At 42.2% G+C, this 22,053-nt stretch overlaps 1 protein-coding gene across 2 annotated transcripts; it reads right to left on the bottom strand.

The window, feature by feature from the left end:
• Window positions 1-7,480: 7,480 nt before the first annotated feature.
• On the bottom strand, window positions 7,481-15,621 carry LOC146834535 (uncharacterized). Of its 2 annotated transcripts, none has more exons than XM_085601930.1 (3): window positions 9,166-15,621; window positions 8,898-8,997; window positions 7,481-8,625 (listed from the first exon to the last, which is right to left on the bottom strand). In XM_085601930.1, exon 1 carries the CDS (start codon window positions 12,527-12,529, stop codon window positions 11,222-11,224), a length of 1,308 nt encoding a protein of 435 aa, XP_085458056.1. In that variant the 5' UTR covers window positions 12,530-15,621; the 3' UTR covers window positions 7,481-8,625; window positions 8,898-8,997; window positions 9,166-11,221. Both variants share the same exon structure in this region, with proteins under 2 accessions (XP_085458056.1, XP_085458057.1).
• Window positions 15,622-22,053: the final 6,432 nt, after the last annotated feature.

The raw sequence follows: 22,053 nt of genomic DNA, 5'->3' as shown, positions 1-22,053 counted from the left end.
TAATCGGGGTTTTAATCGGTCCTTATAACGTATTGATAAGATTATAGCATTTTATTGTTTTATAGGTCGTTATTTTGTGAATCATGGCTTATAAAATGATACGGCGATGAAATAAAAAAAAAAAATAAAAAAAAAGCGTATAAAACGATAAGTTAGGATTTGTGAATCAAGGCTTATAAAATGATACGGCGATGAAATCATAAAGCGTGTAAAACAACCAGGCATGCCCGGGCATGTCTTGCTTTAGGCATGTTTATGGGGGACTCAGTACGTATAAATCGACCAGGCATGCCCGGGCATGTCTTGCTTTAGGCGTGTTTATGGGGGCTCAGTAATCGGATATATGGGGTGCAGCTACGAATTAAAATGATATTTTATACATTTCCCATCATCACATTATTGAAAAGAATAATAACGCGTTTTAGAACAAATTGCTTTTATTAAATGTAAAATGAAAGCTCGGAGAAGTTTTATTTTGGGTCAATATTTACAATTTAATTGAAACCATTTTTTACATAACAGAAAATCACATTTTATGTAATTACAGTTTCATTATATGGAATTACATATACTGACAGCATTTAGTGACAATAGAAAAAAAAAAGAAAATCAAGCTTATAGTTGAATAATGAGGTAGAGGTAGTTATCAAATATAATATGCACCATTGCATATAAATCACAGTATCAACAGCACACATAAAATCTGCGGAAGTTACATTAAAAAAGGAATCACAGCATATTTTTGGTACCCGGTAATAATCACAGATAGCTATAAAACATTTGTAAAGTATAGAAAACACATAGTCAAGCTTATAGTTGAATAGTGAGGTAGCGGTAGTTCTCAAATACATTATAAACCAAGACATATGAATCACAGTATCAACAGCAGACATCAAATATGCGGAAGTTACATAAATTTTTTAAAAGAGGAATCACAGCTTATCGTTGTTAACTTATAATAATCACGGATAGCGATAATACATATATAAATATAGAATTCACATATTTAAGCTTATAGTTGAATAATGAGGTAGCCGTAGTTAGCAAATACATTATGCACCTTGGCATATAAATCACAGTATCAACACTGAAAACAAAATGATGTACATAAAAATCAAGAAACCATAGCGTATTAACATCAACCAGTAATACGCAGTATGGCCACCGGGCATAAAATTATACAAAAACTATATGTTGTGATACAGATGAGGTATTTACATAAAAAAATATTTAGTTACCCAGTAAAAAGCATAGGTCTCTATTATAAGTCACGGGTGCTAAACAGACAACCATGGCAATCTCGCGAAGTGTTTTCTTTTTTTTGGCGGGAGTGCTTGGCCGTGTGTTGTTACGGGTTCGTGAGCATTGTCAGCGGTATCACGGAGGGCAAGCGTCGGTGCTCTTCGAGGGGTCAGTGAAAATGGTGATGCGGGGGGAGAAGGGATAACAAATGGTGCAACGGCGTTGTTCTTTAAATCTTCTAAGTGGATACGATGACCACCATTTCCTAGCACCGATGTCGGAATGTTCAGTTCTGCTAGGCTCTGCATGAAGGCATCCCAACCGACAGGCGCTTTATTATTTGCAAAAGAGTGTGTTTGGGTGGCGCCTCTGATCAAATCATGCAGGTTTGAACCACGTATAACATTACCTTTATAAAGAAGTTCCCCCTTATCATTCCAGAAAGCGATGTCTTTATTTTGATGAATTTTATTAAGAAGTAATTCTGCTTTCTTTTTGTGCCGGGGGTTAACGTTGTCAAGGATTTCATTAACTAGATTAAAGGCGTGTGATTCTGGCTCTCTGACCGGTGAAACGGGTGGCTCTTGACTTTCAGGCATGAATAAAGTCAGGCCCTCTTTTTCCATTTTACCATGATGGACAAAGTTCAGATACTTTTGAAGGATAGCGGTATAAAGCTTAGCTTTCTCGTGCACCGGTAAATCACTACGATGAAGAATTTCGCGCATCTCAGCGTCCAACAGATCCGTGGCTGATTTTCTAATGTCGGTATCGGCGCTTGGGGGACTCCGCATTCTGTCTAGCTGATGTTTAGGAACGAGATACATTTTTTCAATGTGAGCCATCACCGGCGGCGCAGCAGGCCCGAGAGAAGCGGGATAGCAATGCCTAGCAGCGATCCTATGAAGCCCCCAGACTGCTTGACAAGACTTTTTTTTGTTTTAATAGAGATCCTCTTATTGCTCAGTTTTTTAACAAGATTACTTTTCTTTTTAAGCACTCGGATCTGTTGAGGACTCAAAGGGACATTGCCCTTCAAGGTATTTAGGGCTATCTCCGATATCGCTGCTACTAAATCGTCAGACGCGGAGCATAGAAGAGCTTTCCTTTGTTGTGGGGATGATGAAACCAACAGTCTTAAAAGAGCTAGATTGCGCGCTATCCGGCTGGACATGGTCATGAGTGTGTTGGAGCTCTAAACTGGAGCGCTGCTTTTTATTTATCTTCTTTTTATAGCCGGGTAGGACTTTTTTAGAGTATAAGCAACAGGAAGATCCGGTGGGAAAAGCCCGGTCCTTAATCTGTAATCCTCCGGCGTGCCGGCGTTTAAATCTACAAAAAGATACCCATAGGGGCTCTGAGTGGCGTCCTCAAAGGCTTCTAGAAAGAAACTAGAGCGACCCGGGTACATCTGTCTGGCTAGAGTCGTTATTTGAAGCTTGTCTCGGGGGTTTTTGAAAAGCACCATGTACTTGGTGTTCAGAGCGATGGTTCGTGAGCTCTTACCTTGGCAGAAGACGTTTTGCACAATGTATAAAATGCTAAGATTACGATGGTGAACATACTGAGTAAAAGCTTTTTCAATTTCACCGCTGTCACAAGCAGAGGCCATTAGATCATCTACAATTAACATATTAACACTAGAGGGTGGAAATAAAATGTCATCATTTAAGGCGGCGGGGAGCCCCTCGACAAATTTGAGGTGTGGAAGCTTTAGCGCGAGTTCTTGATAGAGCCGCTGCCAACAGGAATAGGCCCACACTACGTTGGTGGGTGGCTGGGTCAGCATTTGATGCGCATTTTCCAAAAGTTTTTTTACAAAGTAACTTTTACCAGAATTGGAAGGACCTGCGAGGATGCATGAGAACGGATGTTGCAATCTAATATCCATACTTTAAACAACCTCTAATAAACTATACACACCAAAAGCGGAAAGTCCTTTTTCTCGCTAGCCCCGTGTTTACACAGAGGCTGCATAACTCTTAAAAGCCGTAGGGCAGGGTTTTATAGTCCTCTTTAAGAACGCGCTTATCATATACAACCCTCAACGTTTTGCGAAGCGGGCGTGTCTCAATATCCCAACGTTTTTTAATTCTCACAATGCAGGGGTGCTGCACTACTAAGCTTTCATCTTCTGGAACACATTCACCTCTTTCGGCGTGCTTGGCATATTGAGTGACCAGCTCTTTTAAGTTTTGAAAATTTACTTTTTCGCGGTTCTGAACATTGAGGGTGATCCCCTTCACCTTCAAGCAGATTTTACCGCCTGATAAGCGGTAACCGTAGGTTTTGGGGCCGGCTGAAACAAACTCTGTGATGTGTTCATCGGGAGGTGTTTCGCTAGTGAGTTCCCCCAGATAGTCACCCACCGGAGGGTTAACATCGCCCTTTTTGCTCACAAAAATCACAGAGTCTGTGTCGTGGTAAAGACAGCGGTCTTGAAGCAACTCCAGGAGCTTGTACAACTCCAATCTAGCATAAGCGGTGGTGAAACTGGCAATAAATATGTTAGCGTTGCATGAAGGCGGGTAATGTTCTTTGGTATACCGCCAACACACACAAGCGGTATCATCATCTATGAACTCGCAAGATGACACCTCGCAGTAGGAAGTAAAAAAGTACTGATCAAATTCATCCGGCTCTGTCACTAGAGTAGTTTCTGAGCGGTCTTCTCTCTGCCCCAGTTTTCCCCATAGAGAGTTGAGAAACAGTTTAGCAATCTGTCTTTTAGTGGGGTTCACATGGATTTTATTAGAGCGCAATCGAATACCCTCTTTCTGAAAATATTCCCTCCGGTACTTCTGTTTCTCGGCATTATCACTACACCACTGGGGGTAACCCGAAGCTTCTTGCTTGTCTCTAAGGTGCAAGTTGATGTAGTCGGTAAACAGATCACTAGAAACATTTTCAAAATGCCATATCTCATAAATGCGATCTATCACATAGCCTTTTTTCAGAGCTACATTCACTTCTACAGTGCACCAGGTGCCGGTCAGAGCACGTTCGTCATCAGAGTGATCACACCGGAAGGTCTGTCTGGCTTCTGTGCAGGAGCGGCACAGGGTAAATAATAGTTTTCCCTCGAATCTGTAAGGAAGCACCGGGAAAAAAAGTCCTCTAGGCGGACGAATTCTACATCTGATTAGACCGAAATACATTTGAGGGGCTCCAAAATCTTTATAAAGGATCTTAGGATGTCCCACAGGGTAGACTTTTGTCTTGTTAACAAAGGGGTATAAGCTGGTAAAATCATAGTAAAAAATCTTTTCATCACCAGAGGCCTTTCGATAAAGAGTAACGGCGTTGGTTCGTCCTCCGTAGAGAGAATCACGCGGTTTCAAGGGCTCGGGTAAGTCACGATCCTTGATAAAAGTCTGCAGATCTAGATTACATGTTAACTGCTCACGCCACGCGTGTTCCCAAATACTTCTGACGTTGAAGCCGCGTCTTTTTAAAAACTCCTGTTTAATAGTTGTGCGGTTAAGCAACTGACCATATGTACAACCGGTCATCTTGTTAAAATCGTTTCCGGCGTAACAAATTGGACAGCCGTGAAAAAAGCAACCATTAAATTCAAAGGCAGTAGGGACCCCGTCAATATTGGCATAACCATCTAAAAAATAGGACCCAATTTTAAGCTCCCCGCCCCTCAAAGCGTGACGGATGGTGATTTTTTCACTGTATTCCAAATACATCAACCATTGAATAGCGGGTGTTGAGAATCTCTTTTGCTGTCTGTGATAATTATCACGAGGTAGCAACGCTAATGTGTAAGGTTTTAAAAAACAAAATCTGAACATCGCCAAGCAGACTGAAGCTAAAGTGATGTACTGAAAGGGGTCGATGAAGTCAACATAGGCATACTCATTGGCCTGACCCGGGTTCACCAAGATTTGCTTGCTAGACATGGCAATGACGCCTTCTCTAAAGCGGATACACGCCTCTCTTAAAATGTTCACATCTTGTTGGCAGTAATGAGACAGCTCCTTCTGGAAATCAAACTCCCGATCTTTGTTCGATTCATACCAGGACACAAATTCTGTTTTCTCAGAGGGTGACATATAGTTTACACCGTAAAATTCTGCTGAGGGCATAGCACCAACGTATTTTTGGTTCTGCAAAGTGTTAAAGTAATGCGGGAAATACCCTTTAGACTCTTGGAAACCCATTGCCTGTGGAAGTTTACTGAGTTTCATGGGCAAAAAGTTTATAGAGTCTATAAACCTGATATTGAGTACTTTGGTTGTAACGCACACGAGCTTTCCTCCCTGAGTGATCAGTGACATTGCCACCTTTTCAAGCACTAGAGCTTTCACTACAAAATAACAGTCATATCCTTTAGAGAAATGTGCGAGAAAACTATAGTTTTGAAATCGGGGTGTAATGAATGTGTTGATAAAATCATTGACGCATGTAGGACCTGAAAACTCCCAAGTAGGCTCACCATTAATATGTCTGGCAAAAATATAATTTGGCTCGTGAATGATATTTTCCTGACGGCACTCCATATCGTAGAATATATAATCATTTGTTTTGGTCGGCGGTTTGAGTCTGCTCATAAAGCAGAGATGTGAATCAAATGAAAACACCCGGGCTTTACAGACACCGCATTCAAGGCCTTCGCATTCATGACTTTCGGGGCCGTAGAGACCGCACGAATCACACAACTTTTTGCTGAGACAGCTCACCTCCCCCGCCACGGCTAAAGCACGATGACGCTCTAAACACTCCGAAGAACGACAAAACAGTCGACACCGCGGACACCTTTGGAGATCGTTGGCAATGTCATGGCAATCGTTCGTAACGCACGCTTTGCAGAAGTCTGCGCACGAGTGATTGTATTTGTGGGTATAGGCCGAATGGCAATATTCGCAGTAATACCTAGCGCCGAGGAATTTTTTTATATCTTTCACACCGTAAAAATGGCTTTCATGTAAAAGAACAAACAGAATTTTAGATTTGTTGGCGGTACCGCTGGTGAAATAACGCCAGCCGCCTTCGTGATATAATACTTTAATCGTCACACCCAAGTAATTTTCAAATGCTTCTATGTCTTGCAAAGAGACATCCGTATCTGGGGGGATGTTTAGGGCATCGTGCATTAACTGTGCCTGCTCTGTCAACGTTCTATCCGTAGATTGACCGTGAGCCAATAACCCTGCCAAACACCCCGCCAGGCACAAATTTCCAGCTGTGTTGTTCAAATCAATCAACCATCGACGTTTCTTTTGAATGATCTTAGTAAACAATACAGAATTTAGAGCCCGTCTGGCACCGCCGCCCCTACTTTTTATCACAGTCACAACAAGTGTTAAACTTTGTGACCCCAGAATCTCTGCATTGCTATTCATCATGTCAACAATTTTGTTTAAGAAATCTGAGGCATCTAGGTCGTGATGCGGTAGCCTGCGAGTGTAAAAAGAGTTAGCCAGACCACCGCCGCTCAGGCGAATTTGTACATAATCGTTGGGGCCTATGTCTGGGGCCATTTGGTCCAGCAGCAGTTGGATAGAGTTAATAACCGCTTCTAGGGCCAGTCTAATAGAATCTATGAGATGAAGATTGACAAAACGAAATTCTTCATAAAATTCTATAGCTCTAAATTTTTTGATAACTCTTTGATATTGTCGCACGCTTTCTAAAAACACCGGCGCAGGGTTGTTACTGATGCTAGAATTATCGCAAGCGACAGCCGTTCTCTGAGGTGTTTGCTCTAACTGCGTGGGGCTCGGTGGTAAATACCCATTGTTGCTTTGAATATTACGGCGTATATTTCTCAAATGGTTTTTGGCTCTTTTTAGGTTTTTGGCTAACCGATTTCTGACTACTTTAGCGGCTAACCATTTCTCTTTACGTTTGGCGACTGTAGTTTCAGACCTTCTCGGCGACCTATGCTCTTTGGGGGTCATTATCAGTTTCCCGAGTCGAGACTCAAGGAATCAAGGTTGGCTTGGGCATCTGCTAAAATAGATGCGAGCGAAGTCTGAGTATTTTGGATCACGTCCTCTACTGCTAGTTTGACATCTGTTATGCCGCCGATATGTCCGGAAGCTTCCTGTACACGTAGAACATTAAAAACGGATGAACTGACGGGTGCAGAGTTCAAGCCTAATCCTTCTAGGGTATTTATTAGGGGAAAAATGGCGTAAATTGCCTGAAGTACAGCCGCGTCGCTGGGAAGTGAAGCTTTAACAGCAGCAGCAGCAGCCCCACTGCGGGGGTCAAGTGGTGTCTTTATCTCAACGTTAAGTGGTTTTTTGACACTTAGGACATCATCTATGGCGCGCGAGGAGACAGAGGTCTCGAGCTGATTTTGAGCAGTTACTAAAGCAGCTGAAAGTGATTTCTCTAAATTTTGCTGTATACGTACGATGCCAGCTTTGATGCGTTCAATGGCTTGTATCTGAGCTACTGTATCACGATTACTTAAAGCAAAAATAATAGCTTCGCAGATAGATGCTGTGTTAAGAGTGCTTCCCCTAAGGTTTGTTATTAAAGGTAAAATATCGTGGCATGCTGATGTTACTGCGGTAATGTTTAGGGGTGGTGTGGGGTTATGTCTAGGAGCTTGTAGCGCCGCTGCGGACGCCCCGTTTGCTGCAGCACTGTGGGCAATTTCAGTCTTTAAATTATGGTGAATAGCACCTGGTGCGAACCTTACTGGGGGACTGGTGATGGCGGGTCCTCCTCCTATTGTAACATCTGTGTGACACCCCCCTTGTGAGCGTGGGTTCTTGGAGCATTCGCTGTGTACAGCTGGCCCTGCTTTTGATCTGTTTTGTTGAACGGGTACATTCGCGTTTTCCCCCCAACAGTCATCATCGTCAAGCAGCGAAATTATTTCTTGTTCATCGGGGGGAATAATGGCGTTTGCTGGTTGCGCATGCAAGTTCTTTGATGGTTGAGAGTGAGACTTGGGGGTAGGAGTAGGTGGGGGGTGCACTAATACCGGAGTATCGCTGCAAGGGTGCGTTGTGACACCTAGAATCTGTTCTGAATTTCGGCTGGGGAGAACGCAACCAGGGGTAGGCGTGTTTGAATTCGAAACCTGGAAGGTCTGTAGAGTAGCAGAATTGTTATCATTAGCATTCGCTTTCCTATTGCGCTTTTGATCACCCTTTTCTTTACAGCCAGAGTGTCTCTTTCTCAAACCGCCACCATTTACAGACACCGGTGGAAACTCATGCAATGCAGGCCCCCCAACAGTACTCCCCCCAAAACCACCCTGCAATGTTTGTGGTGGCCCTCGCCGCCTCGCTTCTTTACGCTTCTGACCTTTGCTTTTCAGATCGTCAGGCGGCAACCTTGAACTCCTTTGTACAACCGGTTGTTGTGTATTTGATTGCTGCACGTGTTGGATGGAGATTGCATCATCAGTTTTATCTAAGTAAGAGCAAAAAACACAATTTTAATTCAAGCAATGAACAGTCGGAAGAGTCCTCAATAGTCATCAGTGCTACAACTAGACTGAGAGTGGCAGCGCAAGCACACACACACACACACACACACACACACACACACACACACACACACACACACACACACACACACACACACACACACACACACACACACACACACACGCACAAGCACGCGCACATCAGCATGGTCTATGGTAGAACATACTACCAGTAGAAAAGAGAATTAATTCTTACCAGCATGCGCGCTGAAGCCGCAAATTTGACTGGCTGCGATAGGATTAGGGCCTTCAAGCGCAGTGTCGAATAAAAGTGCGTCTGCCGCCTCGGCCACTTCCTGCGAAGACAAAAATGCAAACAGCTGTAACACATTTCCTATATCGGTTTAAATTAAATTACTTGAAAGCACCGCTATACGTATTTACAAGCTCATGCAAACAAAAGTACACACACACACACACACACACACACACACACACACACGACCGCAGAAATAGACCCAGACCTTAGTTGTCAAATTAGCTGCTTTTCAAGCCGCAGCTCAACCCCGGCTCGCTGGCCCCAGGCTATATAGTGACATTATTTAAGACCTCGGGCGTTATTAAATCATGATCTGTAAAGCAAGGAGGCGGACTAGTCCTTGACTTAAAAACACGGATCAATGAGCAGATAGTCTTTGAGGTAAGAGCATGTGCAAAATCTAAACACACCGAGAGTCATGTCATATTTCCTATTGCTTAAAATGCCAGCTGCTGTAACAGTACTAAAAGTCTTTTGACGACGACGTGAAAAACTGAATTAGAACCACATGCTAGAGCATTTCAGACGGGGTCCGGCAAAACAAAAAAAAAAAAAAACGCAAACACACACACACACACACACACACTTTTTGTTTTTTTATGCATCTTTCACGGTTCCTGACTAGCAGTTACAGTTAATTCAAAACACCCCGAGTTTCACCTAATTTTATCTATTGCTTAAAACCTTTTGACAGAGGAGCGAAAGACTTAATTAGAACCACATGTTAGAACATTGCCCGGGACTTCGGTCTAATTCGTCTTAGTGTGACAGTCTGAGCCGGAAAAAAAGCTTACATCCCTGATAAAAAAGCATTTAACCTTTGAGAGATGACGCTAATAGAAGCGCAACTTCAAAAAGAGCTAGAGGATTATATAAAAAACATAAAACAATCTTCTTACCAACAATTCTTGGTCCTCAGACATGTTCATAAATGGAAACGGTGCTCAGTCATCAGGTGGTGAAATCTTTCAGGGGCTTCAGCTTTTCAAGCGCCCGATGTGGTGGGAGAATGAAGGTGTCACCAGCGCCGTTGGTTGGAGCGTCGTAGCTTTCCTGAGAGCTCCAGCCTGAATGTTCTTGCAGACCTCACGTTTTTATACCCAAAACCCGACAGTTTCCCGCCACAACTCACAATACCACGTATGTCTTCGTGTGTCGAGAATTAAACGGTATAATCCACTAAGCATTTCAGGTTGAATATAAACAGCTGTGCATTAACGTGGCAGCAAGGTGCTGAAAAAAGTCAGACCGCCACGTAAAGTTAGGCCCCCCTTATTTTATCCATATTTTTTGCAAACCTCGACAGCACACTAGGCACCATATGCGGACAATAGCCTGTCTAAGCATTTCAGGATGAATATAAACAGCGGTGCATTAACGTGGCAGCTAGGTGCTGAAAAAAGTCAGACCGACACGTAAAGTTAGGCCCCCCTTTTTTTATTCATATTTTTTGCAAACCTCGACAGCACACCAGGCACCATATGTGGACAATAGCCTGTCTAAGCATTTCAGGATGAATATAAACCACGGTGCATTAACGTGGCATCTAGGTGCTGAAAAAAGTCAGACCGACACGTAAAGTTAAGGGCTTTTTTCATGCAATTTATTTAGATACATTTTATATCACAGAGTAAAAATGTTCGGTACAAATATGATTTTAAAAGTCCAATGAGAGCGTAAAATAGACCTTGTGGATGTCTGCTAGTTATCATAAACACTGTAAACATGTATATTATCAGTGAATGAAATACAATTTTGCATCGGTCTGTTATTTACACGGCCTCTTTTCAATCTGCGTAATTGCCTCAACACAAACCTTGTTACTAGAGCATCATTTGCCTTCAAATCAGCTGAATACATTTTTAAAATGCTTTCAAAGTCTACACCACGGCATCTATGAAATAAATAAAACAAACAATGTGCCCCGCAGGTAAATGATACATCATCCTGAATCTGGTTTTCATGAAATGTTATTAGGCCTGAAGTGTTTCTTTTTAAAAATTGCCATATGGTATTGGGGTACAGATAACTGTTTGGTGGCACGCCATAGGAGTCAAAAAACTCAGAGTCCTTTTCTGTTAGAAATATTGCTAACCAGTGTCGACCCCTTTGATCTTTACCGTCTGTATTGACTATTAAATGAAGCGGTCGCTGGCGATTACCCAGATACATTGGTAGAGTGTCAGCTGCGAATACACCTAAAAATGAATGTTTTGCCGTCTCGTCTTTGGCGAGAAAACGTTCCAGTTGCCACGTATTCATCACATATAGTCGATTAGCACCTCTCGCCTATGGTTAATCTGTATAACATTCTGAAAGACAGCGTAAATCAGAAGGTTTATAGTAGACGGTAGAGCGGCGCTAAAACGGAGCTCCAGACGTACATTGCCTGATTTTTGTATCGAAAAATGGCCGCCACCCACGTCGTTGTCAGGGCATAGATCGAAAGCCAGCATAGAATAGCCTTTCGAATACTCTACACGATCCACAAAGAAGGGTCGGTCTGATGCGTACTTCCCAGCAACTTGCAGCACACCCAAATATTCTCTAGCCACACCCCCAGTTCCAAATGACGGCGTGTATGGTTTTGCCGGTATAGCTTGGCCGTCTACGGAGAGGCTGCTGTGAGATATATTATAATGCTTGAAATTAAAGGGGTTTCTGCCATATTCACCGCTAAATGCTGCGTTATCGACCAGCGCTACTATTACAGTTCTTGGCAAAAATCCGAAAAAAATATTCTCAGTATTCGATAGTAGCGCACCGGCTGGGATGCTGAACACTTTGAGCTCCACTCTTTCGATGGGGTACTTGGCATTACTGGTTAACAGAGTCTCGGCGTGAGCTAAACGCACCACCGGGCTCACTTTGACACGTTTCACAAATAGTGACGCCGCTAAGATATGCACTTTGTAATTTTCTGCGTCGCCGCTCATTAAGCAAAAAGTGTCTTTATTTCGAATCAGTTTAATCTTCACATCTAGACCGTTAAGCATTAATTTGTCTTGGAAAAATAAATCGCAGTGTAATTGCCCAATCAGTTCCACTTTACGACTTCGGGCTGTAAAGCTAGCTCTGCTCTTAAATCCCGCGTTAGCACCGTTTAAAGTCGTGTCCTCGTGCTCTCCAGCGGTGTCTCTGTAGAAGAGACCTGCAGAAAGTTGGCGTTTTAAAGTGGGGTCCCCATAATTAAGTACCGTTTCGAGATAAGCCCTGTATGGATACGTGTTGTTTGACTGGCTGATGAGCCGGTCGCCGAGGCTCACATCCAGTTGGTTAAAAAGTGAGGCTATGGGGTATGGAGAAAACGCCACTCGGGCTGCGGCGTCCAAATCGGATCCGTCTGCGTTAGTAATTTTGCACGACAGATAAATCAGGGTAGCTGAAAGGTCCAGGTAGTCATCCGACCGAGCTATGAAGAACTCTAAGGGGGCTGTGTCTGACAGGGCTGAAAGTGGCGGTACTTCGACATATAGAGAACTTTCAATGCTGGTTTGCGTTGGTGGTACTTGGAATAGGTCCAACTCTGACTTTGTGCATTCCTGGGAACCGCAAGGGACGGAGGCCATGGTCCGATTTAAAATATGTTGCCCTTAGAGACTCGTTTTTTTCCGTGTCTTCTCCGGGTCTTAAGCGAACTCTTTTGAGCCGGTCGCCGGCGCTTCACAACGCTTTGAAGGAACGCGGGCGGCCCCCTTAGTGATACACCCCTTTTTCTCTTCCTTCCTCTTTCGAGATAGATTAAACCTGAGCCTTCTTGACCCGTTTTGGTAAACTTTTTCATCACCGCCCCCGAAACGTGCCCTGCGACGTCTCGGGCAATATTTGCTGCAGCGGTTTTCACGTGCGGTTTTACCAACTGGAACCCTCTTCTTAAAAGCGGTACTGCTTTTCTGAAAAGGCTTCTGAATATACCGCCAACACCCGCCCCGTACATAATAGGTGCCCCGTGGAACCCCGGGAGGCCTGAGCCGGCTTGTGCTCTATAGTAATCCCTATAGAGCGACGCGTCGCCGTAATTTTCAGGTAAAATCATTATTCTAGTACACTTCACCACGTCGCGGCCTGAAATGAAGCTTCGCTATGACTTTACCCACTTTAAATCTTATATTAGTGTTCAAATCGTCCTTCAGTTCCAAAGTTATTGTGTGAAAATGTTTTTTGCTGATCGGTACATAATCTCTTTTGGTGTAAATGATGTTTATCATGCTATTATTCTTGCCTGTGATTTCCACGCACCGGAGGAGAGGCACGTAGCTATCCCCCACTCTCTGATGCTCTATCACGTCGCAGTATACAAACATCATATAAAATCCGCCGTGTACATCCGTGTAGGCTTTCCCCGCTGATGAAGAGTGGTGAACGTTAGGCGTCAGCCCCAACACTCTCCCCAGTTTTTCACGCACCAAAATACCATAGTCTTGAGCATTCCTCAACTGCACTTTTCGAAGTCGTGGTTCATACGTTAATCTAAGGTCAACAAGTTCCGATATGTTACCAATGGATTTATTCATTACTTCTACAATGTCTCGTATGTTGTCATAGTGCCCCGGCGGGAAAGAAAGTTCGTGGGCGCTTTCCTTCTTGCGTACCACCGTAAATCTAACATCCTCTGTTTCAAAAGTGTCCCACGTGTGCGGGTACTGAATTTCTGTTAGGGCCACCTCCCAATCTCCTTGTAGATGAATAGGTTTTGCTAGTTTCACCGTAAAATTTGAAATTTTGTTATTAGGGAAAGTGTCCAAAGACGCGTTACTCGGGAGCGTCAGATAAAAAGGTCCGACCTCCATGGCGCTTCCGCGGTACCTAAATGCCTATATCCGCTGTTGTAGACTTTGTATATCCTTTAATTCACTCTCAGAGACCCAACTATTAAATTTATCAGGCCATCCCCGCCATTTAACTAGGCACTGTCTTTGTGCCCCGTGCCCCTTCTTTGCCAAAACGTTCTCAATACGGTACACACGATCTTGATCCTGTTTTATTTTTTGCAGCTCTTCTTTGTAAAAACACCCTTCGACCTCCTCCCCAGCATAGTCTTTTAAGTTAAAAACTGTAACGCCTGAATGCTTGGAAATCTTGTCTATCACAAAGATCTCATCTGTAAAAGTCTGCTCATACCCCTTTTGAAATACCCCCTTGCATCTAGATACCCTAACATGATCACCTTTTTTGAGAGTGTTTTTTGAAACAGGGTTGTTGGTGAACACGGACCCGTACACAGTTCTCCAAATTTTCAACTCATTTTGCGGGGATACTTCTACAGGGGACGTCTTAATGGTTCTATGATAGCTATGATTGTAACTTTCAATAAAATCTTGTAAACGATCTATATAACGAAATGTGTTGTACGCTGTAAAATACCGCCAAATTCGTGCCTTGAGAGTTCTGTTGAATCTTTCTACAATCGCCGCCTTCACTTCGTTGTTTGTAACAAAATGTTTTACACCATACTTGTTCAGCAGAGCTTTTAGCGTCTTGTTTTCAAACTCTTTTCCTCTATCTGTTTGTAACTTTTTAGGAATTCTCCCGCTGCTGAAAATGTAATCAAAGGCTTTTGTGACCGAGCTCCCCGATTTTTCCTTCAGGCCAACGGCGAATGCATACTTTGACAGTACGTCTATCACCGTTAATATAAATTTTACACCATCATTAACCGCGGCATGTTCACGGACGTCTAGAAGGTCCGCTTGCCATTGATGATTTAAGCCGCTGACTATCACACGCCGTCTTTGAAAGCGCTTTCTCGACCCCTTATGTAGCGTGTAGGCATCTTCGCCCGATAACCAGTCGCGTACCTGTGTTCTTTTAACACCGTCGTTGTGGATTTTGCTCTCCTTGTACAAGGCTTCTACACCGCCAAAACTACCAACTTTCGAGGGGTTGTAATAAACTCTTTTGAAAAGCTTCTGCATCGTAGCGCTTCTTGAACTAAAATACCGCAACCCCTACTCCCGCCCCCCTATTCTATTAATTCACTTTTGTTTTATTATTTTTCTTTATCAAATAATCAGAACTAGAAGCCGGTTTATTTTACAATAGTAGATTATTTAATAACACACGAATTAAACAGTGTATGATTTAAACTGGTAATATAGGAATGTACAGCGCTATAAACGATAATAACGATAAAAACATAGATATTTAACACAATGCTCTCAAAAACTCGTGACGTAGAATCAATATTTGGATTTTGCTAGCTATGAACGGTACCAGTCTTCTTACATCCTCCCCACGCCCCTTCAAGAAGGCTCGACAAAACAAATCAGATATTGTATTCATGAAATTGAAAAACTGTTTCTTATTCAGAGTAGTTCCTAGGGTGCAAAATGTCCGCCTGATATAATTGTCGATGCAATCTTCGAGCACGTCGTCAGCGCCCAAGAAGATTTTGCTCTTTTCAACGTCGTAAAAGCCTCTAGGTTTCTGACCCAGTTCTTTTTCAAGCTCTTCGATGATTTCACATCGCTTGTTACGACATAGCGCGGTCGGGCGAAACACTGGTTTGGGGTACGCCATCTTTGCTCTGATCAGAAAATAAAAAGCGTCTTCCAGGCATCTAACGCTCGGTCGCACGCCGATCTCAACCATGTGTCGAAACACACTTTCCTGCAACGGAAAAACACACATACATAATAGTAGCAATCGCGAAGATCATCATGTTTTCATTTACTCTACATTCTTGGTTTATAATGTATTTGAGAACTACCGCTACCTCACTATTCAACTATAAGCTTGACTATGTGTTTTCTATACTTTACAAATGTTTTATAGCTATCTGTGATTATTACCGGGTACCAAAAATATGCTGTGATTCCTTTTTTAATGTAACTTCCGCAGATTTTATGTGTGCTGTTGATACTGTGATTTATATGCAATGGTGCATATTATATTTGATAACTACCTCTACCTCATTATTCAACTATAAGCTTGATTTTCTTTTTTTTTTCTATTGTCACTAAATGCTGTCAGTATATGTAATTCCATATAATGAAACTGTAATTACATAAAATGTGATTTTCTGTTATGTAAAAAATGGTTTCAATTAAATTGTAAATATTGACCCAAAATAAAACTTCTCCGAGCTTTCATTTTACATTTAATAAAAGCAATTTGTTCTAAAACGCGTTATTATTCTTTTCAATAATGTGATGATGGGAAATGTATAAAATATCATTTTAATTCGTAGCTGCACCCCATATATCCGATTACTGAGCCCCCATAAACACGCCTAAAGCAAGACATGCCCGGGCATGCCTGGTCGATTTATACGTACTGAGTCCCCCATAAACATGCCTAAAGCAAGACATGCCCGGGCATGCCTGGTTGTTTTACACGCTTTATGATTTCATCGCCGTATCATTTTATAAGCCTTGATTCACAAATCCTAACTTATCGTTTTATACGCTTTTTGATTTCATCGCCGTATCATTTTATAAGCCATGATTCACAAAATAACGACCTATAAAACAATAAAATGCTATAATCTTATCAATACGTTATAAGGACCGATTAAAACCCCGATTAAAATCAGACTTGGAACGCGTCCAATATAGACACACGGACCAAAGGGGCGTGGTCAAAGGGGCGTGGCCACCTGTCAAAAAATACATGGTGACGAGTAGTATACAACCTATACTACTCTCTGGTTCCCTTTATTGGATTTATTGCTCTATTTTTCTAACTCAGTGTGGGATTTTTATTGTATTAAATTTCAACTTTATTACTGTTTTATCACTGCATAAATACTTTGCACATTGCCCTAAGTTTAAGCCTGTCTGCTCTCTGCCATAGTGACTAGGGGTTGGGCTCAGGTTGATTTAGTGACTTTGAGGGTTCATCCTGACAAGTGTTGTGATTATTCCTTGATGTGGGTAGTCATCCACCCCAAATGACAATCTAATGTCTTACACTGACTCTGAGGTGGAATTGGCTGGTACAGTGCTGCTATTTGGTTGCTCTGGAAAACCTCAAGAGGGAACTAAGACCATGACTAAATACCAGAAGGCTACTCATTATGCAGCATTGTTGGGTAGGTATAGCGCCTTGTGGTGAACCGGTTTATGGGGATCAAACTGATGTAGATGCAAGGGGAAATCAGCTAATGTTGTTGGTCTTTGTTGGGTCTGTATTTTCTTCTGTAAACTCCTAATTTTGTATGCTGATGGCCCAAGTCACAAAACCACTCTAGATGACTGGGAAATGGCTACACATTACAGAAATTCATGACTAGAGCCCAAAATTACAAAGCCCTGACACGTGCATTCTGTAGTTCTGTTTGAAATTTCTCCATGGAGAATATAGTATTCATATAAATTCAGAGTGTAGCCTGGTTCTTCTCCCCATGTGTGTGGAGGCCCCATAATGCACAAGATATGCATGCATTGTGTTAAAAAAATCACCTTTTCCTCTTTTTTGTTCATGTAGACAATATTTTTCACTGTTAAGTGATCGTTTCCCATACACTGAAAAAATTAAAGTTTCCAGTACACTTTCTTTTCGTAACATTTTAATTGTGGGGAAGTTAGTGAACATGTAGGTTAACGTAATGCCTGAAAAGTTAATCTTAGGTGGATTTTCCCATTTGCATTACATTTTGCTGGGCACCCCACTACGACCCATAGCTACCATTCGGAGTGCTATTGACGAATGAACAATTTGCGCACACCTAGCAGGATTTTCGCTCATGTAATTGACACCGACATATGTAAAATAGTCTTTGTGAATTATCAGTCAGAGTTAAGTATGACCTGTCAGAATCTTTTAATGTATAATTCTGATTTGCCGTTAAAAGACCTTTCCGAACTCGATCAATGAAGTCATTTTGTTCTTCTCTCTATTTGTCGAGTCTGGTTCATTTTGCAACTAGCACAGACTTTAATTTTAATCTGTGCGTCAACACCGGGTGAGGATAGAAGACCAGCCTGCTATAAATGACCCTTCACCAGCTTACACACACACCTGAAACAGTCTCTAGAGCAACTAAGTTCTTTGCATGACCAGAGTTACACTGAGGAAACAGGTAATTACGTTTTATGCTCCAGAGGGTTCCTAATTGTCCCCTTTAGTTCTAGTCCCTTTGAAATCGGATGAAGGGGACTCTCTGTTCAACCTTTAATTCAGGGTCTCTGGGTCCTATCTCCTTTTTAGGTCTTAACCAATGCCACACTACTGTTAGACTTTTGCAGACAGAAGATTCTGTAGAGGGCACTCCTGTAGAGGCGTGGCATTCCTGTGGCAGGTGGAGGGCTTAGGGCTAGCCCTCAACCAAAAATTCTGAAGCGTACTCTGAAAGACTTGTTTAGAGTTGAGCTGAGGACAGACACAATTTGTCCCAGGAAGTGTGTCGTCTGAAGTTGCTCTATTTTACTGAAGTCCTGCAAAGGGCTTTAGCCTCAATATACTCAGAGTATTTGCCTTATCACAATCAGTCGTATTTAGATGGGTTTGAAAAAATGCAATTTGTGTCCCATATGCTCCTGTGCAGAGGCCCATCGCAAATATACCTAATGCTTACTAAGGGACTTTGTAAAGAGTAGAAAAAAAGAGTCTGTGCTTTAGGAAGTCAGTTTGGTACTTAAATGAATTCAAGCTTTCCTGCCATCAACTTTGGCAGGGGAAACATTATTCCCATCAACTTTGGATCTATGGCCACATTCCCTCAATACAGCTACTCTCGCCTCAACTTTTCCTGAATGTAGCATTCGAGAGTGTATTCAGCAATCATGTTTATGGTACCTAACGATAGTAGAATTAAAAGTTCCACTTCATTATTCTTGAAGCTGGATGCTGGTTTACGGTGTGCTTATTATACTTAGTTGAAGAGGAGGTAGGACTTAGGAGGAGGGTTGCAAAAAAAGAAGCAATGTTTTCACTTCCATTGGCCCGTTCCTTTCCTGATCCCATGTAACAGTTCTAATCTCTCAAACTGCGCACCAGTTGGGATGGTAGACTGGTTGTTTCATGGGTATATAGAGAAACACTAGAGTGAGAGCGTGTGTGTATTTGTGTGTGTTTTATGCACACTGTGAGGACCAGATCAACACTCAGTGATGATAAACCCTGCCGAAACCAAACACCATGGTGTTTTCGGGACTGGTCCCTGTAGACTGTATCAAAAAACTAAAACACAGTATATTTGTTTCCCAGAATCAAGGCACACGTGGAGTTAGAATAGTAAATACATATTCCAATATAGCCAAGGGTCGGTCCTCGTGTATATAGGCGTGTCAGGTTGTGTGTGTTCGTGCTTGTGTTTGTGGATATGTGTGTGAGTGTCTGTGCAGGAACTTACCATGGAATAAATAAAATGCAATTCTCACAATTCTGTCCCAAAAATCTTTATCTGGAGCAGCTCTTTCGTTATGAAGCTTGGTTTCACCCAAAGTAAGGAAAGAAGAAACTCTTCTAATTCCACCAAAAAGCAAATAACATTCATCTTCAACAGCTGGCTGCTGCAATTGTTCTGTCTGTTACTTTCATATATCTGTTTGCTTTTGTATATCTTACTTTTCTCTCTCTTTTGACAGGGCCACATTTCTAGAGTTGTTTTTGAACTACCTTATGAATCGTTGTTTATTTGTATTATTTGTAATATCCAACTCAAGCAGCTTTTTATCTTTAGTGTGTTATATGTAAAGCACACTTTCACCCAACTTGTGTGATAAATAAAGAAATATGTATAACACGCAGGCTAGCTAGTATGTATGTGTTGAAATTTCTGAAGCATGAACCCTAGCTGGCTAACAAATGAGCGGTGTACAGGGGGCAATCCCCAGTGGGTATAAAGAGAGGAGATAGACCTTGTGGTAGGGGTGAGAAGGCAGCCTATTTGCGGCAGTGTTCTTTGAAGAGGGGATTTTTTATTTTTTCCTCAATTACAGTATGGTTGGTGCTGTTCTCCTGTTGGAGAGGATGCTGTTCCAGATCCTGGACACTTCGGCTCAGAAGTCTTGTGTTTTTTCTTTTCTCCTTCCTGTAGTGTTTAGTATCTGGTCTAGCAATATCAAAGTTCTTTGTCTGGAATTGACCTCCAGATATTGTTAGTTTATTGGCTTGATAGACAGTGGTCTAGGGGGCTTTTGTAAATGATGAAAATGATCTTGAAGATGATCCTGGCTTGTAGAAGGAGCCAGTGGCCCTTTTGCGCAAGGCAAAGATGATGTTGTTGGATTTCTTCAGTGCTTTGATGAGCTACGCTGCTGCGTGAAGGATGCCTTTCATGGGGGTGAGGGTGGTCTCTGTGAAGCCATTAAGCAGGGACTTGTCCCCATGATGCCGCAGGCTTGTCCCTGACTAAAAAGAGGCATATACCCAGTAACCCTGGCTCGTTCAGTGTGGCAGTAATGTTTCAGTAGAAATGGGGGGGGGGAGTCATCTTAAAAGCTGTTTGTTTTGGAACTACTACTAGAATGCCTACATATGCATTTGTTCTCAAGCACAGTCATCTGTGTTTCATTAATATGCACGCATCTCTGACTAATGAGAAAAAATATGTTGTCATATGCAGGCATGATTTGTATGTGTCTGATAAATGTAAGTATGCATTAGATGCCATGACGATATGTGGAAATAATTGGTGTTTGGTGTAGACTAAACTGTTTACTTAGATTAAGGTGTTTGCTTCCGATCGTTTTTCATTGATTTTAAATATTAAAGGATTGACATCAGCGAGTGAACTAAGTCAGTACAAAACTGATGCACAAACAATCATGTTTCTCACATAATGCTAAAATAAGTTGTGCAAATCATAACGTATGCGATTTCACATTGCTTCACCTGGAATGGGAATATTATTTTTGTTGCTGAATGCTGGAGAAGTCTGGGAATGCTACATCCGGATCTTGTATAGTGGCTTCACAGTTAAGCTCAAACGTAACTAAGGGAATATGTTTCTGTGCTAGCTACTGCTTTCAATGAGGGCACTGAGTATACCTTGGCGTTCCAGATGTAGGTTCCGGGCAAATAAGCCCCAGCAGCTTCATAGACTTGTTAAGGGGGAAAATTATAAAAGCCCCTCTTAAATGGGACGGGATAGATAAAGACATGTTCTCAGACAGGGCACCGAATTGAAGGCCTTCTAGTCTGCAGAAGTGCAGGGGCATTGCAAGGCTCGGCAGCATGCTAATCTGTAATAACAATATAATGCTGCAACGCAGACCGATAAATTAGACTAATTGGATAAAGATGTGTGATGACCTCGTTTTGCATTATTGATTGTAATTCCTGAAATATTCATTGCTATAATGGTGATTCTTACTGCAATGATTTGCTAAAGGATCGCACCGAACAAATATGAATTATTATAAATTATGATTTTTGAGGGTTTCACCTGTTAGAGGAAGAGATTCTCTAGCACGTTTGTTGGATGCTAAGCACCCCTCCACTCCTGTAGGTAGAAATCAGAGATTGGGTGAGAAACAGATTTCAGTGTTCGCTTTTCTTTGTAAAGTTCACAGTTTTCTTTGGGGTTATGGAGGATGTCACTCCAACATTTTGTGCGACTAATGACAATTTAATACTGTTGATAACGTGGCAGAAGACACTACATTTCCCCGGATCCTCCGTGGTTATTTAAATGTGCAGCAGCCATGTTGTGCGTCAAGTATAAACGAGCACTGCTCTATATATCGGTCTGTTTGATTGCCCAATATGCACAGAAGTGTGTGTACAAAGTACTGGGCTTTCCTACTACCAACCATTGCTTGTCAGGTATGCCAGTCAAATTGGTTCAATTCCCAGTATATTAGTCTGCTTGATTGCCCCATATGAACAGAACCGAACTACGTGTTTACAGTACTGGGATTTCCTGCTACCATTGATTGTTTATCAGGTATGACAGTCAAATTGGTTGAAATCCCAGAATGCACAGAGTTCTTTAAAGAGACCCCCAATGATAACATTTTTGGATTTAGCATATCCGGAAGGATGTGGCAACCCTACCCACAGGCACTGGGGATTCAATCCACAGAGGCTGTATTGTGTTATATGTAAAAGCACCAAAGACCTACTATCTCTACATGGAGCTGCTTGGTGTTCAATCAGAGATAACGGCATCAAGATTTAACAGTATGCCGAAGATACACTACTCTGC

Source organism: Triturus cristatus, chromosome 4_2 (assembly GCF_964204655.1).
Source record: "Triturus cristatus chromosome 4_2, aTriCri1.1, whole genome shotgun sequence".
Taxonomy (NCBI): domain Eukaryota; kingdom Metazoa; phylum Chordata; class Amphibia; order Caudata; family Salamandridae; genus Triturus; species Triturus cristatus.
This window is presented reverse-complemented; position numbering and strand designations above follow the sequence as displayed.